The following is a 21,560-nucleotide window of genomic DNA, read 5'->3' as shown; positions in this document are numbered from 1 at the left end:
TACAGAGGACCCTCCTGACGCACCAAACGGACCTGGGGTCAGCCGAGAGCAGGAAAACATGACTTGAAATGTGGCTCTGACCCAGAAAGACCTCTGGGGCCTCCGAGGAGGGCGTGTGGTGGGGCTGGAGGGAACTTAGGTGAATTTTTTTAAACGTGGCCCGGGGTGCCACAGACGGTTTTCGGGAACGGGCAGGGAGCCAGCCGTCATGGCAGGGACCCAGACAGAGCCCCCCACCCCAGGCCCTGTCCTCTGACCTCCCACTGTCTCTGGGGCACGTGCTACCCACTGACACACCTCAACCTCAGTCCAACCCCAGAATCTTCCAAATCCCATCTTCCCTCCAACACCATTTCTCCCTGGCCTCCACGCTGGCTCACGGAAACTCCTCCTTGCATTTGCTGGGTGACCTCCCAACTCCCCTTTTCTCTGCCCCCCTCCCAGCACCAGAGCAGCCCATAGCCCACCAGGGATGACCTCCACCCCGGGACTCCAAGGGTCCCAGCACACCTCACCGTTAGCCTGTGCCCACCTGCCAGGCACCATGGCCCTCACCAGTCGCCGGACTGGGGCTCCTTTCTCCCCACCCCGTCTGTTCCCAACTCAGCAGCCAGAGGGTCCTGTTAAAATGTGAGTCAGACCTCGTGATGCCACTCAGAGGCCTCCGTCTGCCTCACCTCACGCCATGGAGCCTGCAGCGCCCCCCCACACAGCCCCAGGCCCTCGTCCCTTGGGGAGTCAGCCTCGCAGACCCTCACAGCTCTGACACCTCACTGTCCAACACAGTGGACCTTGGCCATGTGACCACTGGGCCATGCCACGTAGCTACTACAACAGGATTTTAAAATATATTTCATTTCTAGCATTTACATTTAAAAATTGATAGTTGGTTGGGCGCCTGGGTGGCTCGGTGGGTTGAGCCTTTGCCTTCGGCTCGCGTCATGATCTCAGGGTCCTGGGATCGAGCCCCGAGTCAGGGTCCCTGCTCAGTGGGGAGTCTGCTTCCCCCTCTCCCTCTGCCTTCTGCCCTGCTCGTGTGCTCTCTCTCTCAAATAAATAAATAAAATCTTAAAAAAATATATTGATAGTAGGGGACCCACGGGTGCCAGTCAGTTAAGCATCTGACTCTTGGTTTTGGCTCAGGTCGTGACCTTGGGCTCCGTGCTCCGTGGGGAGTCTGCTTGGGATTCTCTCTGGTCCCTTCCCCACTCATGTTCCTTCTCTCTCTAAAATAAATAAATCCTTTTTAAAAACTGGAAGTCCATGTTTTTATTGGAAAACGTTTAGATATACTTGCAACAGCTTGGGTGTGAGTCCACTTCTCTCATGTCAGTTCTGAGCCCCAGTACGGATCTGGGATTCCACGGTCAGGTCAGGGTCCGACGGCGGGCAGGCCCTGGGAGGCACACGCTGGACTTCAAAGACTCAGATGAAACACAGAGAGGGAACAGTCCACAATCCCCTCCACTGATGACACGTCGCAACGGTGGTCTCTTTACTATGCTGGATTCAGTAAGCAAGAGCGCGGACAGGAACTTCCCGTGTCTCTTCCATTCCACGTGTACAGGGTTCCTGGGCAGCGCCGGGCCCCAGGCGCCGGGCATCCCGTCCGCAGGGGTGAAGCTGCGCAGGCTAGCGGGCAGCCAGCCAACCCAGCCTTCCCGGCCCCCCTTCCTCCTCCCTCAACTCCGGAAGACCCTTGCACAGATGTCCCCTGGGGGAGGCCTTCCCGGACACTGGCTCAGAATCCCGACTCTCCCGTGCCTTCCCCTCCAGCTTTGCTTTCCTTGATTGCGTTCAACACCTCCCAGCAGGGGCCTGTGTCAGAGTTCAGCGTCCGTTTTAGCCACGACCCGGGTGCTCCCGGAGGCCGTGGCTTCCGTCGCTGTGGTTTTTTCCACCATCCCTGTGGGGGAACGGGCACATGCTAGACATTCAACAAACGGTAGCTGGAGATTCCTCTGGGGGGCGCGGGCACACAGTAGGTGCAGGTGGGGCTGCTGCCAGGATCACTGGGGGAACAGAGGCAGCCAGGTGCAGTCTCACCAGGGAAGGTAAAAGCAAGTAGCGGGGTCCTTGCCTCAGATACGGCCCTGCCCCACACCCCCAGGAAAGCCGCCGTGGGCACTATCGGCGAAGGTACATTTCCTCTCCTTCCCATCGATTTTTATTCTCCCAGTGAGAAGACAAATCTGTTTCCCTTCCACCAAAAGGCCTCAAGCCATGGCTACTTACATTATAGTAATTAAATCCCTGCTGCTAGGAGAGCTCCGGAGGGAGCAGGCCTCAAGCCAAGGGCTGGCCTGCAGGGAAGCAGACAGTGGGGAGGGAGGCTGGCCAGAAGGGCCTGTCTCTCTCAGCCGTTTCCCAAGAGTGACAAAACCCACTTAGCCACAATGATCTGGCAGGCTTTGCTCCTGGGACTGGGGGCTAAACCTCGCCCAGCCACCCCCCCCCACTCACTTCCTGACCCCATCTGGCCCTCACCTCCCTCCTGGAGGAGCTGTTCTGTACACAACCTCACGTCTCCCATTTTCCAGATGACAAAACTGAGGCCAGAAGCCAGAAGCCAGGCCTCCCAAACCCAGCCCAGGGCCTCCGTCAGCACCACATCTCCACTGGTGCTCAGCATGGGCCGACAACCACGTCACATGCTCTGCCCACGGTGGTGTCCCGCTGAACCCTCACACTGCCCCACAACCACGTTGTCACACACTCTGCCCACGGTGGTGTCCCGCTGAACCCCCACACTGCCCCAGATGTGGGGCCACAATTAACCCCCAAGGAGACAGAAGACAAGCATGAAGGCAACTCGCCCCGCACCACACACGCATAAGCGATAGACTCAGGGTTCAAAGCCAGACCTGCTCTGCTCCCCCGAGGCCAGGCTCTCCCGGGGAGTGGGACCTGCAGAGCCGGCTGGGAGGCGGCCGCAGGTGGATGACAGATGTGGAGGGACATGGGGGCCGCGGGGGACAGGCCACGTGGGAGACCTAGCCTCAGGCTGGGGGTCAGGTCCAGGCCGCGTGCACTTGCTTCTGTCCCTTAGAACACGGACACCCTCCCCAACCAGCCTGCGAGCCCAGACCTTGGCGAGTGTTGGACCCCAAAACCAAGCAGGACACCTGGTACCTGTCGACCTCCCCCATGGGGGACCTCAGCCCCGGAGCCCAACCCGCGCTCCAATATCCCGGGGTTCCCGGAGGGTCAACAAACCTGTCAGTCGATAGCCCTCCCTCCCAACGAGCTCCAATCACCCACTGAGGCTCTGGGTGAGGCTGGTAGGGCCATGAGGGGGCCAGGGTAATAGGGTTGCAGTGGGCAGGGTGGACGCCTGGTAGGGGAAAAATGGCTTTTGGGCTTGAAAGGGCTGAGGCCAGGAAGCGGCCACACGGGGCACAGGCAACGAGGGCACTGCCGGGTTCAGATCATGGGTCGGCTGCTTCTTGGCTGTGGCTCTGGGCAAGTTCCCTGACCTCAGCTGGGTCGTCTGTCAATCGGGACCATTGTGGGGACCGAGGAGACGAGGTATACAGAAGAGTCTCAGTGCGTCCCTCCCCTCCCCGCTCTGTCCCTGTTTTCCCTCCTGAATGCGACGCATGTGGGAGCCGTTTTTAGGGTGAAGTCTTTCTATTTTATGAGAGCAACGTGTTCTCCTGAGCTGCTGAGGCTGGGGGCATCAGACACGACCCAGCCCACCACAGGGGCGGCTCTCCCCGCCCCACCTCCACCCTGCCACAGCTCTTGGCCCAGCCCAAGCCATCTCATTCCGGGGGACCCTCCGCTCGCCATCGGACGGCGAGGCCCGGCCTGGTTTCCTGTGCCCAATGCCCCCCGCCCAGCACAGCACCACCAGACCCTCAATGGCAGGGTAGGTATCCCAGCAGTGCAGACACCTGGTCCAGCCCAGAGCAGATGGGGTGGGGGCCAGAGTCACGGGACCAGCTGAAGGGTCCCCTGGAATCCCATGGCCACTGGGCTCTGGGAAGAAAAGCCGAGCTTTGGAGACCCGTGTGGGCCAAGGAGCCCCCAGGGCCAGGTCCATGCCACACTGAGTCCCCCATCGCCCCCCTCGGCAGAAGGAATGATGATCCCACTTTCCAGACAAAGAGGCCACTGCCCAGGGCCACTCGGCTAAATCGTACACAGTCAGGGTCGGACCCAGGCCCGTGTCGAGAGCCTGAGCTCTTTCAGGAAGAGGCGGCAGACAGCCACCCACCTCACTGACGAGACCCTGACGCTGACCAAGTTCTCAATGGCGCGGACCTTTGCACTCCTGGAACCATGAGCAGGGCGGGCCACCTGCAGGAGTCGGCGGGACTATGACTTAGACTCCCTGCACCCTTGTCCCTTGCAATGCTGAGTGGCTTTGGACTAGTCACTTCTCTGGGCCTTGAGATCCTGAAAAGAGGACGGCCCGCCCCGCCTTCCTCACACCTGCGGGTCCGCGGAACTCAGCCCAGCTTAGAGGTATGATTCCACACCTGGCCAGGTATGCCCCCAGGTCCCCCTCAGGCCACAGCCCATCCAGCCCTGAGCCTGACCCACAGTGACATGCTCAGCCCAGCCCTCATCCTGGGGGAAAGCAACATTGCTGAAGTCAGCGGTTCCCGTCGCTCCCACACGCGCCCACGCACGGGAGCCACACGGGCCCCCAGCCCAGCAAGCCAGCACTCGACCCCGGGGAAGCCAGAAGAGAGGAAATGGCTCTGTTAAAATCGGGAATCTTCTTAAAAAGGAGAGAAATTCTGCAAAATCCCCGAGCAGACGCCGGCAGGTGCCAAGTCCAGCAAAGGCGCTAGGAAGGCCTCCGCTGGCAGCGCTGGGGTCACGGGGACCAGAGCAGCTGGGGGACCGGAGCCATGAGCCCCCGCCGTCCTCGCCATGCTGCTGAAGGCCGCTCCCTCCACGCACAAGCGGGGAAAGCGAGGCTTGGGGACCCGCGTCACCGGCCTAACGACCCCCAGCAGTGAGGGGCTGGGTCAGACCAGCCCCCCGCTACCCAGGGGGCTCCTTCCCCGACCCCGGCGGGCCCCCACTTCTGTGGGTTTCCCCGTCAGTAAGTGCCCAACAGCAAACCGCGGTTCGCAGAGACGCGCCAGTAGGCCGGGCCCTGCGCTCCCGGGGGTGCGCAGCGGGGGTTCAGCCCCTCGGGAGGGGCCTTGAACACAGCTTTCCTGCCCATCTGACACTGACATCACGCCTGTCCCTTGGGAAAGTGCCCGCCCAGCTGACTCAAATGTAGCAGACACCAATCTGCGAATTCTCTCACACACCGTCGCGTGGCGCGCATCCAGGCCCCACGGCTCTGCTTGGAATCCAACTCTCGTTACCTCGCGGCCAGGCGGCCCTCGTGGAAGGAAAGAGAAACCAAAGACTGTCCCTCACAGGGCAGGCCCTGACCCCCAGCGCGTCCCCCGCATGCCCGGCGGGGGAGCCAGCAGCGGCCCACAGCCGGGAGCCGGGAAAGCCCGTCCTCTCGCCCCCCCAGCCCGCACTCCCTGTCCTGAGTCTCCCGAAAGCCTGTCGTCTTGAAGACCCACGAGGAAGCCCCCACGTCTCCTCAGCCCCCCGCTTCTGTGCCAGGACGGCCTCCTCACGGGCCCACCCCCACCCTCCCCACTGCCGTCCCACGCACACTGCCTCATTCTGCTCGGTCATCAGTCATCATGCGTCCCCCTGACCTTCCTCCTGGACTCTGAGGCTCTGGCCTGACTCCATGGCCTTATTTTTGTTCTCTCCACCTGTCCCGTTTGCACGGACACACCCAATTAGCTGTGCCCAGGCCACAGATTGCTGACTGTGGGTTAGGACAACTGGATCTCCTGAGGCAGGAAGGCTCCAGAAGCCCAGGCCAGGCCACCATGGCAGCCCCACCTTCCAGGGAACATCCTGCCTCCCCTCCCTCGTCCAGAAGCACAACGGGCAGCCCATCACCCAAGGACGAGAAGGGGGCACAGGCCGCATGTGCTTGGCTCCTCCAGAGCCCGCGTCTGTGGCTAATGGTGCGGAGGGGGATGGGTGCCCTGCCCACCCCTGTGCCCTCCAGGAGCCTGAGGGTGCACAGGAGCAGCTTCTAGGCACCAGGTTTGTCAACGCAGCAGTCGCAGGGGTCAGGGCTCAGTGTGTGCCTGACTCTGTGCCAGGCACTACCGACAGGTGGGGGCTGGGAGTCCCTCCAGACATGGGAGAGATGGGCTTCAAGTTCAGGAAACTCCCTGGAGACCCACCATCAGAAGCAGCCAAGTCTGAACTCCAACCCAGAGCCCAAGCCCTTGACCGCCACGCTAGCCTGGTGCTGCCGGTGCCGTCAGCTCGGGGAAAAAGCCTCAGGTCTTCGGTGTGGACGCTGAGCTCAGGCCGACTGCAGGGGTCAGTGAAGCGCTAAGTCGCCCGGTGCCCTTGCCCTCGGCACGAGCATCCTCCTCCCTGCAGAGAAGCTCTCGATGACACCTGGCCCCAGGAAATCCCCGTGTGTCCCTGTCCTCCCTCCCCGCCCTGTACCCTGCCCCCAGCAGGAATGGCTCTAGCCCCCTTCCCTCCACTCTGCCCAGTTAATCCTAGGGGACCACCGGCTGTCCACAGGGAGCCTCTCCAGTACCCTGAAGGGCTGCCTCATTCCTCAGCACCCCCAACGCCACCAGCAGACACTGAGGTCAGCCTGGATGGGTGCGCCGGGGTGCAAACCTGGCCCCCGACGACAGAAGTTGAGGACCGTGGGCTGTGGTCTTTGCAGCAGAGCAAATGCACGTGTAGTGAGACCAGAAAGTGCCAGAATGGGGTGGGTGTGGAGAGAACCCTGCCCTCATTCTTGAGTCCAAGAAACAGAGGCCCAGAGAGGCAAAGGGTCCTGACAACGGCCACACAGCGAGTTGGAAGCAAGAGGAGAAGCAGAGGGGCCTTTCTTGAACACCGACTGTCACTAACAGAGCCAAACACAGCCTCATGCCAGGGAAGGAGGAAACTGGGCCCTGAGGAGGAAGAGGGAAACTCCCGCAGCAGGGATGAGAAGCCTGTAGCGGTTCCCTCACTCGAGTCCCCCACCGAGATCTGTGGCAGGGTTGGGGACGGGAGACAAACAGGCACTGGAAACCCGGGCTCTGGCTCTAGAATCACCGCCCCGCTCAGGGGCCCCGGGCGCAGACCACAACCCACTCCGCAGTGCAGTTTTCCTCCTGCCACTGTCTGCAGTCACCCCAGGGCCGCTGGGGGCGTGAGGAACACCGGCACAGAGGTGCGGCGTGCCGAGCACAGGACCTGTGGAGCCCGGTAGGTCGCCGCGGCAGGAGCCCGGCCACCTGTGCTGGGGAGGGAGAGCTGCCCACGGGAGGGCTGGGGGCCCTGGCGGGGTGGGCTCCTGTTCGCGGGTGAGCCCCGCGCCTTCCCCAGCCCCGCCTGGCCGGCATCGCCCCCGGGCAGGACTAGCAGGCCTCCCCATGGACGTGGGCCTGCGCGCATCTCAGCCCAGACCCACGCTGCCCCGGGGCCCCACACGGGCGCCCCCCAGTTCCCTGCCTCCCCTGAAACGTTCCTCCCCGCCCAGTGCTCCGTGTCATCGAGCTCCAGCCCTTCAGCCTTGACCTGCCTCTCCCCACAATGACAAGCAGCTTCTCCAGCAGGAGCCGGCAAGGGCACAGGCCCAGGTTCTCATCGCAGCACCCCACGGGCTCACCGGGCAGCCTGGCCTGGGGACCGCAGGGCGAGGGGACGGGGCCGTGGCCATACCCACTGCTAGACTCCGGAGCCCCCACTGCCTCGGGGGCGCTTGCAGGCCCTGCGGGCCCCAGCCCTCCCGCAGCCGCTGGGCTCCAGGGGGGGCGCCTCAGACCCGCCCGCCCGAGTCCTCCAGTTCAGCAGGCCGCGCCCCTGAGAACGGCATCCCCCTCCCTCACCATTTAAAGAAAAGTAGCTGCTTTTGCGATCTCTCACTCTCCCGTTCAGGGATTTAAAATAAAGAAAACCGGGCCGAGACGCCCCTCACGGCCACACTCTGTCACCCACGGCGTCCCCCAGTGTGCCGCGGAACCAGCCACAAACAGCAGACCGCAGCCGCTCCGTGCGGGGACACAGGCTCCCTCCCTCTCATGTGTCTTTACCTTCTGTTTTTCAGAGTGGATCTCTGGACCCTGGCCCAGCCTGTAACCCCCCCACAAAAGCTCAGGACGGGACATGCAAGGTGGCCCCCAGCTTTCCAGCAAGCCCGTGCCGCAGACCCTCACCCAGCGACAGCACCAGGCCCGGGCACAGGGGACGTTGACGGGAGGGAGGGGTGTTGGCGAGCACCCCAAAGCCTCCCCGGACAGCTACAGATGACACGATGATGCTCCGCGGACAGGTGCGCGCTGCTGTGGTCCCCGCTGGAGTCACAAACGTTTGGCTCATTAGTGGGCTGGCCACAACGGCTGTAAATAGTGTCGCCACCACCTGGGTGGGGGCAGAACCTCGTTTCCATATTCTCAGACCTGCTCCTGCCCTCCCTGGGCAGACACAGTCAGCGTGATGGCAGAGGAAAACCTGTGCCTGGGCTCAGACCCTCCCACCTCCCGCAGCCCTGTCCTGCAGGTGCCACTCGGGGTGGGGATCGGGTCTGGGGAAGGGTCTGTCCCCTTCAGATGCCAACATTCCTGAGACCACAGAGGCGTCTCCTCCCAAATGCCAGGGTGTCCCTGACAGCCACCCGCCTATCCCAAGGGGGCTCCTGGGTCTGGCAGGTGCAGGCTGTCCTCCCAGCCAAGCCAGTCTGCTGCTCTGCCCGTCGGCACACAAGGTCTTTTGGGAACCAAACACGTGGCCAGGGAAGGAGGGGGCTCAGAGACCTGGGACCTGCAAACCTACTCAGTCATTCTGGCTAGAGGCTGAGTGTGGACTCCCTGACCTCTGCGAGGTCAGCAAAGACACACAACATGTTGGCCCTAAGGCACCCCATTTTCTTTGAACAGTAAATGGCCAGGAGACCTACCTCCCCTGGGCTTACAGAGAGCCCTGCCCTTTCCCGGGGGGGCCCCGAGGTGTTGTGAAGAAGGACAGGGAGCCAGGCATGGGGGCGGGGGGACCGGGCAGTCTGGGGAGCACGGTCCCACTGCTCCACCCCCACCCACGGCCTGGGCAAGCCCAGCAGCTGGACCAGGAAGAGGACCGCTCGGCCCTGGAGGTGAGACCCAGTTGGATGGCGAGCCCGGGAGTGGTTGGGAGTTGGACACGAACAGGGGACACGGCAAGCTGCCTCGGTGTACCAGCATTTCCTGGCCTCCCCTGAGGTGGACCCACAGCCTGAGCCCAGAGGTCCCTGAGAACCAGGCCCCCCGGGACTTGCCAGCTGGACAGAGGCACAGCCGAGCCACAGCGAGAGGCAGGCTGGGGCAGGGGGTCCACAGCCCAGGGAGGAGAGGGCCCGGCCCCAGCTCTCCCTCCAACCAGCTGACAGAGCACAGCAGGGAGTTCGAGGCCTCCTGCCAGCTCGGGAAGGTCACAGGACGCCAAGCAGGACTCCCTGAAGACGCGGCGCCTGAACTCCGACTGGCACAGACGCAGCAGAGCCCAAATCACTCAGAGTTCCCAGCAGGATCTCTGGGCCTGGCCTGCTCCCCACCGTCAGCTGGGGCTTGCGAGAAGGGGACCAAAGACAGTTCACCTCCTCACACGGGGCCCCCTTCCCCACGAACTTGGAACATGCTCAAGGCAGGCCCTGGTCCTTCTCAAGGGAGCCGGGCCCACGCGGCAAATTCCTCCCAGGAGCCGATATCCGCCAGAGATGCAGCCCCGAGGATGGAAACAGAGAGCCCCGGCAAGCAGCAGCTCCCGCGCAGGCCAGCGGCCTCCCATCGCTCGGTGAAGAAGCGTGTCCCTCTCCCAAGGGCCTCTGAGTGGGAAGCGCCACCCTCAGTATGACTGCCACACTGGTCAGGAGAGCTGACAGACGCCCAGAGCTCTCCGGCTCGAGACACAGCTGCCCAGCCCAGCCCTGGGCCCGCCAGACAGCCGTGCAGCCCTCTGTCCTGACCCGAGCCCTGTGGCCACGTGGAGCCTGTGACAGGCTGGGGAGGCGGGGGACGGACGTACCATCCCCTACAACAGAGCCATGATTAGAGCCGTTTGCAGGCAGAAGACCTGGCCCCTTCTCACAACTTCTCCCTGACAGGACACAACTTCTCACGCCATGGCCAAGGGTGAGCTCCCAGCCTGTGGAGGCCCAGCTCTGCAGCCAGAGCTGGGCCAAAAGACTCTCCCCTCATCGCCACTATTAATAACAATGACAACAGGCCCATGTGGGAGCCGTCCCCGTTGACAGCTGGGGAGACGGGCTTGCAGAAGTTACCCTGTGGCTCGTCCAAGATCACAGCTCTGGGAGCAGCAGGCTGGGACCCAGACGTCACCCAGGCTCTTTACAAAGACCCTGTTCATGACTGGGAGCGCCGAGGGTTCGCCGCCTTACACATCCTGGGTCCATGCGGCCTGACCCAGGAGGCACCCTGAAAATGCGCGTCCCAGATTGACTCAGTGTACAGAGGGGCAGATGGGAAGGCTGGGGAGCAAGGCAGTAGGTTCCCGTGAGCCCTGCTGGTCACAACCCACACTGTCTCAGGGCACACAGCTAGGGCAAGCAGTCCCAGCCCCGCACACGGCCGTGAGGGTCAGCAGCTTAGAACTGGGTGAGGCCCAACCCCGTGGGCCCGCCTCCCCCTTCCTTCACACCAGAGTCTGGTTTCCCCAGCTCTGGGTAAGGCCCTTTCCCCGGGTACTCGTTCAGGGAGGCGCCCGCTCCAGACCCTCCCCTGCCGGCAGCAACACCCCCCATGGCACGAAGACCAACGTGACCCACGCCGAGAGCCATTTCCTTAAGAGCTCTGAGCACCGGGGTTGGGGGGGGCGTGCTGGGAGGCTGGTTTTGCCCCTTGCCCTCACCCCCTTGCCCTTGGGCCTTCGTCAGTCTCCCTCGGGGAGGGCTCCCGGCCCCCACAGGGGGCTGGGGGTAGGCAGGGCTGTGCCGAGGACGGCAGCCCCTCCCCGCTCCCTCCCAAGCACCCTCAGGAGAGGCAGCCCCGAGAGAGAGCAGCAGGCTCAGAGGCTCCCTCCGGGATGACTAAGTGAGCTGCTATTCCCGGGGAAACCCCACTCACTCCTGCTCTCCGAGGGGCTCCGACCCTTGCACTATTCGGATGCAGGCAGCTTCCAGGGGCCGCCCTCCACTGGGGCAGCCCCCCCTCGCCGCAGCGTGCCCCTGGGGGACCCTCCGCGTGTGAGGACGTCTTGGTGCTGGCTACTCAGGTGGCCTGACAGGTCTGCCCATGCCTGCGGGAGAGAGAGGCTGGGAAGGAGGGAAATCCGATCGGCACCTCCCAGGCTCTGCGGCCGGGCTTCGACAAGGAATGTGGCAATCCCGCAGCAGCTGTGCCCAGCCTGAAACGAGCTCTGTTTGAAACCTCCGACAGCTGAACCCCTCCCAGCCTCCCCCTGCCCAAATGACCAATAAGAGAAATCCAAGGGACAAGCAAGCACGCACACACGCCCTCCCCCACGACAGATTGGGGGTGAAGGGGAGAGCGGGAAGAAATCCACTTGCCCGCTGAGTGCCCGGCGCCCCAAGCCCTCCGGCCTGCCGGCACACCAGGGCCCCCAGCAGGCAGAGCCCTGGCGGAAACCCACCTGCCTCCATCCCCCACGCCCCTGGAGGCCGTGATTTCTGAGCCGCCTGCCTCAGCCGGGTGTGCACACACTCCGCCTTACTGATCCCGGGGCGCGGGGAAGCCCTGTCAGCCCATCTGAAGGAGAGGGGCTCCCCAGGGCCAAGGCCAAGGCGGCGCCCACCTGCTCTCCCGGGGACACCTGTAGCCGGTCTGCTGGCTGTTTACAGGCAACGGCCTCTGCTGAGGGCTCTTTCCTGAGGGAAAGGACTGTGGGGGGTCCTTCTGCCTGTTTTCACCCCTGTCCCCAAGGGAGCTGGGTCACCGGTGCTCTGCCATCTAGCCCGAAGTCTGTCAGGGACAAGGGGGAAAACAGAAACTTGGGAAGAGAGGGAGAAGCCAGAACCAGAAGGGAGAGGATAGAGTCCCCACCCCCCACCCAGACATTTATTTCTCTTCTATCCTCGGGAAAATGGAGTGGAGCAGGGCGGGGAGCAGAGGAGGGAAGTCGCAGGAACTGGCAGGCACATCAAGGCAGAGGGTAATTAATTGGTGCGTTAAGCCGCTGGGCTCTGCTCTGGTACGAGTGAACCAGGAGGAAAACGACGTCTCAGAAGGGAATCTTTCCTCCTCCCTAACACAGTCTGCAGCAGACAGTGTACGGGGTGCCCCCCCCAAGAAAGCGAGGAATGAATTCTCCCGGGATTCGGAAGGAAAACCATGGGAAGTTCGAGTGTTCCATATAATTGAGCAAACGCCTCTCCCACCACCGCCTCTCCCCTCCATCAATCTCTCTCTCTCTCTCTCCTCTTTCTCTGTTGCTACCTACATATCCCTTTTGTTCAAGGTATAAAGAGAAATCGCAGCCCCTACCTTTGAGTACAAACCCCAAGAGAGCTCGGTCTCTATCACCATAACAACAATTCCAAACATCCCAAAAATCAGAGCATAGTCACTGAGCCGCTTCCTCTTTTCAAACAGGGCCCTCCTGTGTCCCAGCTTATAGCCAATGTTCTGGGTTTTCCGCTTGTTGGCTTTGGGGAAGGTGGCGCTGCTGGGGGTGGTGCCGGTATGCTGGTGGTTGTGGGTGGCGTTGGGGTGGTGGAGCAGGGTCTGGTGGGCATGGTTGTCCTCCCGGGAGGAGATGATGATCTCGGGGGGGTTGCTGGGGCTGAAGAGCTGGAGGGGCTGGCCTTCAGGCTCGGCCTCGATGAGGTTCCTCCGGGAGGCGCTGAGCCGGCTGAGGGGCTTCATGACCCCACCACTGTACTTGCAGGAGCTCATGGCGATCTCCGTGAAGGGGTTGCTGTCCCGCCGGTGCACCAAGGGGCTGGCCTGCCGGTGCCGGCCGCCTCCAGCAGGCCCACTTGTGGCTGTGGAGCTTGGAGAGTGGCCAAGCAAGTGGTCATTGAGATTGAGCTGGCTGCCCTGCCTGGAGGAAGGGTGGAGGACCGCGGTGGAGTTGGCCGAAGGGGGGCCCCTGAGCGTCGTGGGAGAGGAGTGCAGCAGGCCGGGCTGGACGGGCTGGCTCTGGAGTTGGGCGAGCAGAGACAAGGGATGTGGTGGTGGTGGCGGCGGCTGCTGGAGCTGAGCGGGCGGAGGCGGCGCCAGGGGTCCCGGGGGCTGCTGGGGGGCTGCTGCCGGCTGCGGCGGCTGCTGCTCATCCCCGGACGATGGACAGGGACACTTGGGGTCTTCATCCAGGTCCCCCACCCCCGAGTCATGGAAGTGCCCAGAAGTGTCCATCTTGGGGCCCGGCTGGATTCCCTGCAGCACAAGCCCCCACCCTAAAGCCACCCTCTCTCCGAAGACGGCCTCAGAGAAAGCCAGGCATCCAAGCCCCCACCGGGTGTCTTGGCCCCAGTCTTCTTTCTTTGGCTTCGGTCCTCTGGGGCTGCCTGGGGTCCAGACGCCGCCACTCAAGGATGCATTGCACTGGGCAGGAGGGGCCTGGAGCGGGAAGCAGCGGAGAAGGAACTCCGGCTCCGGAGGTGGCCCTCGGGGAGCGCGCAGGGCCAGGCTCAGCCTCACTCCTCGCGGGCTCCACAGCTTTGCGCGCCTGCGGCCGGCGCTGCTCAGCAAGCCCAGCCCACTTGGTGGCCGCGGCGCTCATTGGCTCGGCTCGCGTCCCCGCCCGCCTCCTAGCTCCGCCCCCGCGCGGGCCCCTCCCCGGAGGCGGGGCCTGCCGCCCGCGGCCCCCTTGCCGCGTCGCGCGGCGAGGGCTGGGAGCTGTAGTTTCCGCCGCCGCCCGCGCCCCGGACCGGCCCTTCTTCCTGCGACAGGTGCGGCCGGAGCCCGGCGGGCCGCGGCGACAGGGTCGTGCGCGCCCGCGGGGCGCTGGGAGGCGGCGCGGGGCCTCGCGACTGGGGGAACCGCGCGCCCTGAGCGGGGGCGGCCGGCGGGAAGGCGCGCGGCGGGCGCGGCAGGTGGACCCCGAGCGCCGGGGGCTGGGCCTCGCGCTCCCAGCGCGCACCCGGGGCGCAGACGCGCGGACCGGCTACTCCGGGGTCGGCTCCCGGCCGCAGGGGCGGGCGCCCGCCTTCGGGATGCCGCAGTGAGTGTGCAGGGCGCCCCTTTGTCGTTCCCAGCCGTCGCGTCCACCCTGCGCGAGTGATGTCATCCTCCTTCCACGGGCGAGAGCCGAAGGGAGAGTCCCGCGAGCACGGAGAGGTCGCCAGGCAGACGTGCCCCGCTGGGAACTGGGGGTGCTGGGGTTCGAACCCGGGCGGGCGCGACGCGCCGCTCCGTTCCCTCCCCCAGGCCTTCCCGCCACGACGCGCCGCTCCGGGAGCGCGGCTCCGGCGAGGCGACGCTGCGGGAGCACCAAGAGCGGCGCTGCACGAAGAACCGGCCTTGCGAAGCAGGCCCGGCGGAGGGGCCGGCCCTGGGGCCTGGGGTCAGCAGAGGGTCAGGCCCGAAGTACCCCCCACCTGCCCCCCGCGGGGCTCTGAGAGTCAGAGCTGGGGACAGCGGCTGGCTTCCCGGGCTCAGAGCCATCACCGAGTATTTATTAAGCGCCCGCTGTGTGCAAAGGGAGTTCCGAAGACATGGGACCAGGTGAACGCATTTCCCCTTCTAACCGCGGCAGACTCAGGGATCAGCCAGGAAGGGGTCATTATGGGATTCCCCAGGCACACCTGAGGTTTTAGGAGGGGGAATGACTCCTCTGTCCAGCGGCATCCCTGACTGGGAAGAGGAAAGAGTAGGAGAGTCGCCCACACACACAGAGGCACACATGTCCGTAGGTACACACGCACCTGCACACACCCGCACACACACAGCGGGTCACTAGAGCCGCTCCCTGGAACACCAAGCAGCAAGTGGGCGGAGCTCCCACAAATAGGTCCAGAGGACCCCGTCATGCAGGGCTCACCTCTCCAGGCCCCTATTGGCCTCGATGACTAAGAACTAAATATTATCTGTACTCTGTCACAGCCCCAGAAGCCTGAATAGTCACAATCACACACAATGACCCTGATTGCTGTTATCATTGCCAGCGAGGCGTTCCTCCCCCTGTGCCCCCCAGTGTCCCTCCAGTCATCAAGCCAGGGTCAGACAGGCGCTTGCCGCCTCCCCTGCCTTCCCAGGGCGGTGCAGGCCCTCCAGAGCCCACCCGCCCTCCAGTATGCCCTGCCCTCCCCCTTTCCCCTCCCCCCATGCCCAAACCGAGCACCTGTTCGGTTCAAGGCTCCAAATCACACACTTAGGCTTAATGATTTCCTAATAAATTACCATTACTATGTTGTTAGTAACAGAACATGCTGTTAGTATTGGTTCTCAGTCCCAGATACAGCATCTGGGCTGTGAAAAAAATCAGTTTTCAGAGACAGACTCCAGGTCTGGGCACTTCTGAGCCCACTCCACCACCATGACCAGCCTCCTGCCTCAGCTGACCTTTCTGGGCCAGTCTCTTGCCTCTGGCTCTATTGGATGTGCCTCTTGGATCCAAACAGGGACTGTGAGAGTGTGTCCTGCTGTCAGGGGGTGGGGGACAGCTGGGGGGGGGCAGGCCAAACGGTCAGAGCCAAAGATGGACGGCAGACTCATCGGGAATTGGGCTGGAGTTCGACACTGAGACACGGAAGCCATCCACGCAGCCGCCCTGTTGGACTGGGGAGAGCAGAGCCTGAGGGCCTGGGCTGGAGTCCTCGCTGCCACATCATGGCCACGGGATTACAGGCAGGCTGACGCCCTCCTAATCTTCGGCGTCCTGCTCGATGAAATGAGAGTCCCTGTCACGGGGTGTGGAGGATTCAATGCAGGTGGGCGTGAGCGGGCCATCCCACCAGACCGCCCGGGGGGCTGCTCAGCCCTGGGGACTAACCACATCAGGTCTTCCGTCCTGGCCAGCTCTTCTCTGCTGTCCACCGCTGCCTGTCCAAACCCTCCTGGTCAGGAAGCCCTAGCCCCTCCCCGAGCTCCCAGCCATAACCATGTCTTCAGAACCCAAGAGGTGGAGCCATCAACCACTTTACAGATGAGGATAGTGAGGCATTAATTAGGCAGGTTTTAAAACTTGCCTACAGTTACTAACTAGAACTCATGGCGGAGCCGGGCTCAAATTCAGGTCTGTCCAACCCAAAGATCCAGCACTTTCCATCCGTCCTGAAATCCTTATCAGTAGTATTCAGTCTTACTGATATTTATGAAACTAAGCTGTACCATACAACTCACGTAGTCAGCCCTCGGGGGCTTGTGGGCTCACGACGGAGGCGAGCTACCCTCCCACGGGATGGTAACCACAACGGAGATCCCCAAGTGTGGTCCAGACAGCAGAGTTCCCTGAAGGCAGGAGGGCATCAGCAGCGGTTTCGTGGAGGTGGTGGGTCTTGAGCCACACCTTGAGCGATGGGCTCTTCCTTCAAACACTTTAGGCTGCTTTGGTCCCCAGGACCCCCTCAAGAGATGTCCTGGGCTCCATCCCAGACCAGTGCAGTAAGTGAGCTTTGCAAAAAAGCAAGTCAAAGAGGACTTTTGGACCCCCAGTGCATGTAAAAGTTATGTCTACACGATATGTAGTCTCTTAAGTGGTCAAACGCATGATGTCTGAAAAACCAAGATATTTACCTCAAACGGAACGTAGTCCATTGCAGGGCATCTGGCTGACTCGGGCGGGACAGCGTGAAACTCTCGATCTTAAGGCTGTATGTTCAAGCCCCACCTTGGGGGTAGAGGTTACTTAAAATCTTTCCCCAAAATAGTTTATTGCTAAAAAGTGCTAACCATCACCCGAGCCTTCGGCAAGTCATAGTCACTGATCACAGGTCATCATAACAAATAGAATAATGAGAAAGTTTGAAATATTGCAAAAATGGCCAACACATGACACAGAGACACAGAGGGAGCAAATACTGTTGGAAAAACAGCACCAATAGACTTGCTCGATGCAGGCTTGCCACAAACCTTCCATTTATTAAAGAAAAAAAAAAAAAGCAGTATCTGTAAGGCACAATAGAGCAGAGCGGATAAAAGGTGTGTGTCCGTATAAAGACGCAGGCAAGCGGGGACAGTGGGGCTTCCGAGCTCAGGGAGTACGGGGGATGGGAGTGAGGCTGCTCCTCAAGCCCAGTGAGGAAGAGACGGGCGGTGGCCTCCAGCTGCCACTTGTCCCCTCTGTCCCCTCCACTTCACCCCTGCCCACCTCCCTCTTCACCCCCCAACAACACCACCTTCTTCCAGCTCCACCAGCAAGCTCTGTTCCCTTCTGCCTGGCATGCCCTTCCCTACGCCCTCATCTGAAATATCGTTTTTGCCCTTCAAGAGATGACTCACAGGGCCTCCTTCTAGGAGGGCTCCCTGAGCTCCTCGAATCCAGACCAGAGGCCCTGCATCCACATCTTCGCACCCTGTTCTCACCTGTGTCCCTGTCTTTACCATGCGGCCCAGCTGTTCCCTCCTTGTGTGTCCTTCTCCCCCTCGACTGTGACCTTGTTGAGGACAGGCATGAGGTCTTCTCCGGAACTGGACCAGCAGCTCTTGGCCATAATAGATGCTTAATAAAGATTAACTGAGCTAAACTGAGCTCGACACCCAGGAGAGGTCATGTGGAGGCAAAGAAAAGGAAGTTGTAGTACTTCCCACAACAAATAATGGCCACAGTTTCCTCATCAGTAAAATGGATGAAATAGAAGAGATCATACCTGTGATCACTAACCTTAAAATCCCAGAGTCTGTGATCTGTGGAAATTGTTACTCCAATTAAAAAAAAAATTAATTAGTAGAACTGGCCAAAAATAGGCTTAAGAAAGAAACAATTTGTGGTTTATACGGCTGTCTTTCCCAGTAGACTGTGAACTCTGAGCACAGAGAAGGGGTCTAATGTTTTTTCTGTATCCCCAGAACTAAGCAAGGTGCCTGGCCATGGATGTATTCATTAAAGGTTTACTGGATGGCTAGGTAGGTGAAGAGTGGATGGATGGATGGATGATGGATGGGATGACAGATGGGAGGATGGACGGATGGGTGGGTGGGTGAGTGGATGGATGGATGATGGAGAGGGGGTTGGGTAGGTAGGTGGGTGGATGGATGATAGATGGGTAGATGGGTGAGTGGATGGATCCATGAGTGGGGGGATGGATGATGGAGGGTTGGATGGGTGGATAAGTGGATGGATGGATGATGGACATGTGGACAGGCGGATGGGTGGGTGGATGGATGGATGGACATGTGGATGGGTAGATGGATAGAGTTTAGATATAGTGATAGATAATAGTGGGTTTTTAGAAAAGCCTGTGTATTTAAAGGATATCCTTAACCTTCCAGGGATAGACAATATCATAAAGTCAGCCATGCCCTCCCTCAGAGCCTGGATGGCTGGAGCAGGGACAGCTCTGAACTGAACAGCTCATTGGCCCATTCAGGCTCAGTCATTACCATGAAGCTTTGTCACTAGGTCAATTAACAATTTTTTTAAAGATTTTATTTATTTGACAGAGAGATCACAAGCAGGCAGAGAGGCAGGCGGGGCAGGGGGAGCAGGCTCCCTGCTGAGCAAACAGCCTGATGCGGGGCTCGATCCCAGGACCCTGAGATCATGACCTGAGCTAAAGGCAGAGGCTTAACCCACTGAGCCACCCAGGCACCCCTCAATTAATGATTTTTTTTAAGATTTATTCATTTATTTCAGAAAGAGAGAAAGCACAGGGAGGGGAAGAGAGAGAGGGAGAGAATCCCAAGCAGACTCCCCACTGAGCCCAGAGCCCAATGTGAGGTGCGACCTCATGACGCAGGTCACAACGCGAGCCAAAACCAAGGATCAGATGCCCAACTAGCTGAACCACCCAGGCGCCCCATTAATGCTTTACTAATAAAAGAATTCCCGTGTTTGCCCAGCACCTTCTCATAAAATACCCCATCTCCACCCCTGGCAGCCCTGAAAGGCAGACCAGAATCTTCTCTCTGTGCTTTACGCTCTCACCCGTAAACTAAATTTTAAAAAGGTTTAAGTGACTCATTTGGGTCACCAGTGAGTCGTGAATTTGAACCTGAATCCCACTGACCCCAGACTCCCACTTTTCCCACTTGCGCCGCCAGGACCGCCATTCCCTGACCCCCGCATACAGTCCTACTGGAATTTAAGGAGAGCGCTCAAAGCCTTCTCGGACCTGCCTTCTCTGTTCTTTCCCCCAGTGTGACACCATCTCCCTCTTCTGAATTCCCTTCACACTTTCCTCCTATCTTTCTGGAGACACTTTTCACCTCCTGCCTTGAATTAGAGTTCTCTGTGTTCATGTCTTTTCTCTGTGTGTCTTAATTTGCACCACGAGCCCCTGGGTGACCGAAGCTTATGGCACAAATTGTAACGCACGCATCCACAGGGCACCGCACCCCGCACCCAAACCGCACACTGAAGCCACGAGATGTAAGAGCTCAGCACCCTCTGGCCCTGACATGTGGCTCACCCCTTCCCAACTGGCCAGCAAAGTCCCCTGTCAGTGCTGCTTTTGTCTGAGTCCCCAAGTGATCAGAGCCTGTGGGAGGCCTCTTCTCTCTGAAGCCCACCCACCTTCCCCAGGCCGCGCTGAGGGAGGGAGCCACGGCGGCCCCAGCAACTCCCCGCCTCCTGTGGGAGCTAAGGCCCCTCCAGCGTGTAGATGGAGGGATGGAGATGCTTGGGTGGAGGAGAATTGGAACCTTGCTGGGTCTGACAATAATGGGAACATACAGCCTCACAGCCCACACCCTGGCGCACCTGCGGGGGTTGGGGGTGGGGATGGGGGGGGTGGGCTCTGTGCACACCTGCAGGGGGTGGGGGCGGGCTCTGTGTGTGCGTGTGTGGCTTCAGCCCGCCAGAGGGGGCAGCCCCATATTCCCCTTCTACAGAGAAGCAAACCCAGCTGAGGCTTGTTCTCAGAGAAGGCAAGACGCCCAGCCCGAAGCCAAAAGGTCTGCCCGCTCATGGGTCCCCCTACTCCCGCCACCACCAAGGCTGGGCCTCTTCCCCTGCTCAGCTTCCATGACCCTCCCTTGGACAGAAGGGCGGGGGAGGCTTCAGAGCAGCCCTGCGGGGGCCCATCTGGCAGAGGCTGGTGAGGCTGTCCCTGCGTGGGGTGCGCCCTGAGGACAGAGTGGGGCCACCAGGCACCACCTAGGCTGGAAGCCTGACACCTCTCGTTCCTGCCGACGACCCATAGGCAGGTGCGTGCGCCCCTCAGAGCCAACAGAGCTGGGCCCATCCACGCCTCCTTCCACAACTGGTCTGGGAAAGTTGAGATACACTTTTTAGGGCTTCTCCTGACCCGTCCTCCGCAGCGCTGCTGTGAAAACTTGCAGTTCTGTCCGCATGTGTCAGTCCGGACGACACGTTTCTTTACTTGACAGGTCAGGGTCAAATGCAAGGTGCTGATAGAGCGTGGGAAAGAAAGCGTGGGAACTGGGTATGGCAATACTTCATCACCGTGACGTTCTGCCAGGCCCACCAGGAGCTAGTGGGGTGCCCATAATTTGCAAAACAGGAAATGCTGCCCACGGGAACTGGGTGAGGACCTTGTGGGCTTCTGGAGGCTGAGGGAAGGCCCATGTAGGTCCCTGCCCAGCCAGGGCAGAGCAGCAGAGCCTCCTCCCTGGAGTCTGGTAAGGGGCAAAGGCCCGCATATCCGGGACTGAGTGGGCAGAGAGAGCCGGTCACCACCCCGCCCTGGGTCCGCCAGGTCGCCCACGGCCAGCCCCACTCCGCTCCATTCACCCAGCAGAGATGCAGCCTCAGGGTGGGGGAGGGACAGGATGTGTGTCCGTTCCGTTCACCACGGAATCCCCAAGGCCTCAACGGCGCCTGGTTTAGAGTGGGCTCCCGGCCCCGTCCCAAAAACTCAGAGAGAAAAATCACCTCCAACAGTTTCACAGACCCAGAGCGCGCACCTGAGCTGGGCCAGCACCCCCGCCCCCGCAGGTACACAGGGGGAGGCAGCGAGCCTGGGAACCCCTGCTGACCACCCCCCGGTAGTCGGGGAGGGCCGGAGCCCCCGGAACCAGCCAGCCCGAGCTGTGGGCGCCAGCCTGCCGCGGGGCCGGGAGTCTCACGGCCCAGCTCCCGCTCCGAGAGGAGAGCCTCGCCCGGCCGCGCTGCCCACCTGGGCCGGCCGCGCTGCCCACCTGGGCCGGCCACCTGGGCGCGTTCGCGAGGACTGTGGCGCCCTCTGCTGGTGGCGGGTGCGCACGGCCGCGCTCTCCAGAGCCCCGGGCGGCGCCGAGACCCCAGACCCAGCCGCCCGCCCTCACTTTCCGCCTCCTTCCGCGGGGCCCGGGGCTCGGCTGGTGCCAGGATCCACCCTGGGGAACACTTCCAAGGGTCACCCTAGCCCAGATCAGCCCCGCAGCCAGCCCGGGTGCGGCCGGACGAGGCCGGAGAACCCCGCCCCCCGCGCCTCTCCCCGCGCCTCTCCCCGCGCCCCTCCCCGCCCCGCCCGCCGGCCCCCGCGCCCCGCACTTGGTCGCGAATAA

General features: G+C 61.5%; 2 protein-coding genes and 1 long non-coding RNA gene across 4 annotated transcripts in view; 1 reads left to right on the top strand and 2 right to left on the bottom strand.

The window, feature by feature from the left end:
• KCNN3 (potassium calcium-activated channel subfamily N member 3) overlaps window positions 1-13,517 on the bottom strand; it is a 119,460-nt gene extending 105,943 nt beyond the window's left edge. The window contains 1 exon segment of the mRNA XM_047704808.1: window positions 12,495-13,517. Within this exon segment, the coding sequence (XP_047560764.1) occupies window positions 12,495-13,367 (873 nt within the window). The 5' untranslated portion in view covers window positions 13,368-13,517.
• LOC125085900 (uncharacterized) lies at window positions 1,244-6,469 on the bottom strand. 2 transcript variants are annotated; one of them, XR_007123033.1, is made up of 2 exons: window positions 5,639-6,469; window positions 1,244-1,906 (listed from the first exon to the last, which is right to left on the bottom strand). It is a non-coding gene; the product is annotated as an uncharacterized LOC125085900 (long non-coding RNA). The 2 variants fall into 2 exon arrangements; XR_007123034.1 differs by lacking the exon at window positions 5,639-6,469 and adding an exon at window positions 5,277-5,567.
• Window positions 13,518-13,546: 29 nt separating the features above from the next.
• Window positions 13,547-21,560, top strand: LOC125085621 (collagen alpha-1(III) chain-like). The gene is made up of 4 exons (XM_047704083.1): window positions 13,547-14,175; window positions 14,382-14,528; window positions 15,801-15,883; window positions 21,010-21,560. Exons 1-4 carry the CDS (start codon window positions 13,547-13,549, stop codon window positions 21,558-21,560), a joined length of 1,410 nt encoding a protein of 469 aa, XP_047560039.1.

This window comes from Lutra lutra, chromosome 15, assembly GCF_902655055.1.
Source record: "Lutra lutra chromosome 15, mLutLut1.2, whole genome shotgun sequence".
Taxonomy (NCBI): domain Eukaryota; kingdom Metazoa; phylum Chordata; class Mammalia; order Carnivora; family Mustelidae; genus Lutra; species Lutra lutra.
Note: the sequence above shows the minus strand (reverse complement) of the source record. Positions and strands in the feature narration are given on the sequence as shown.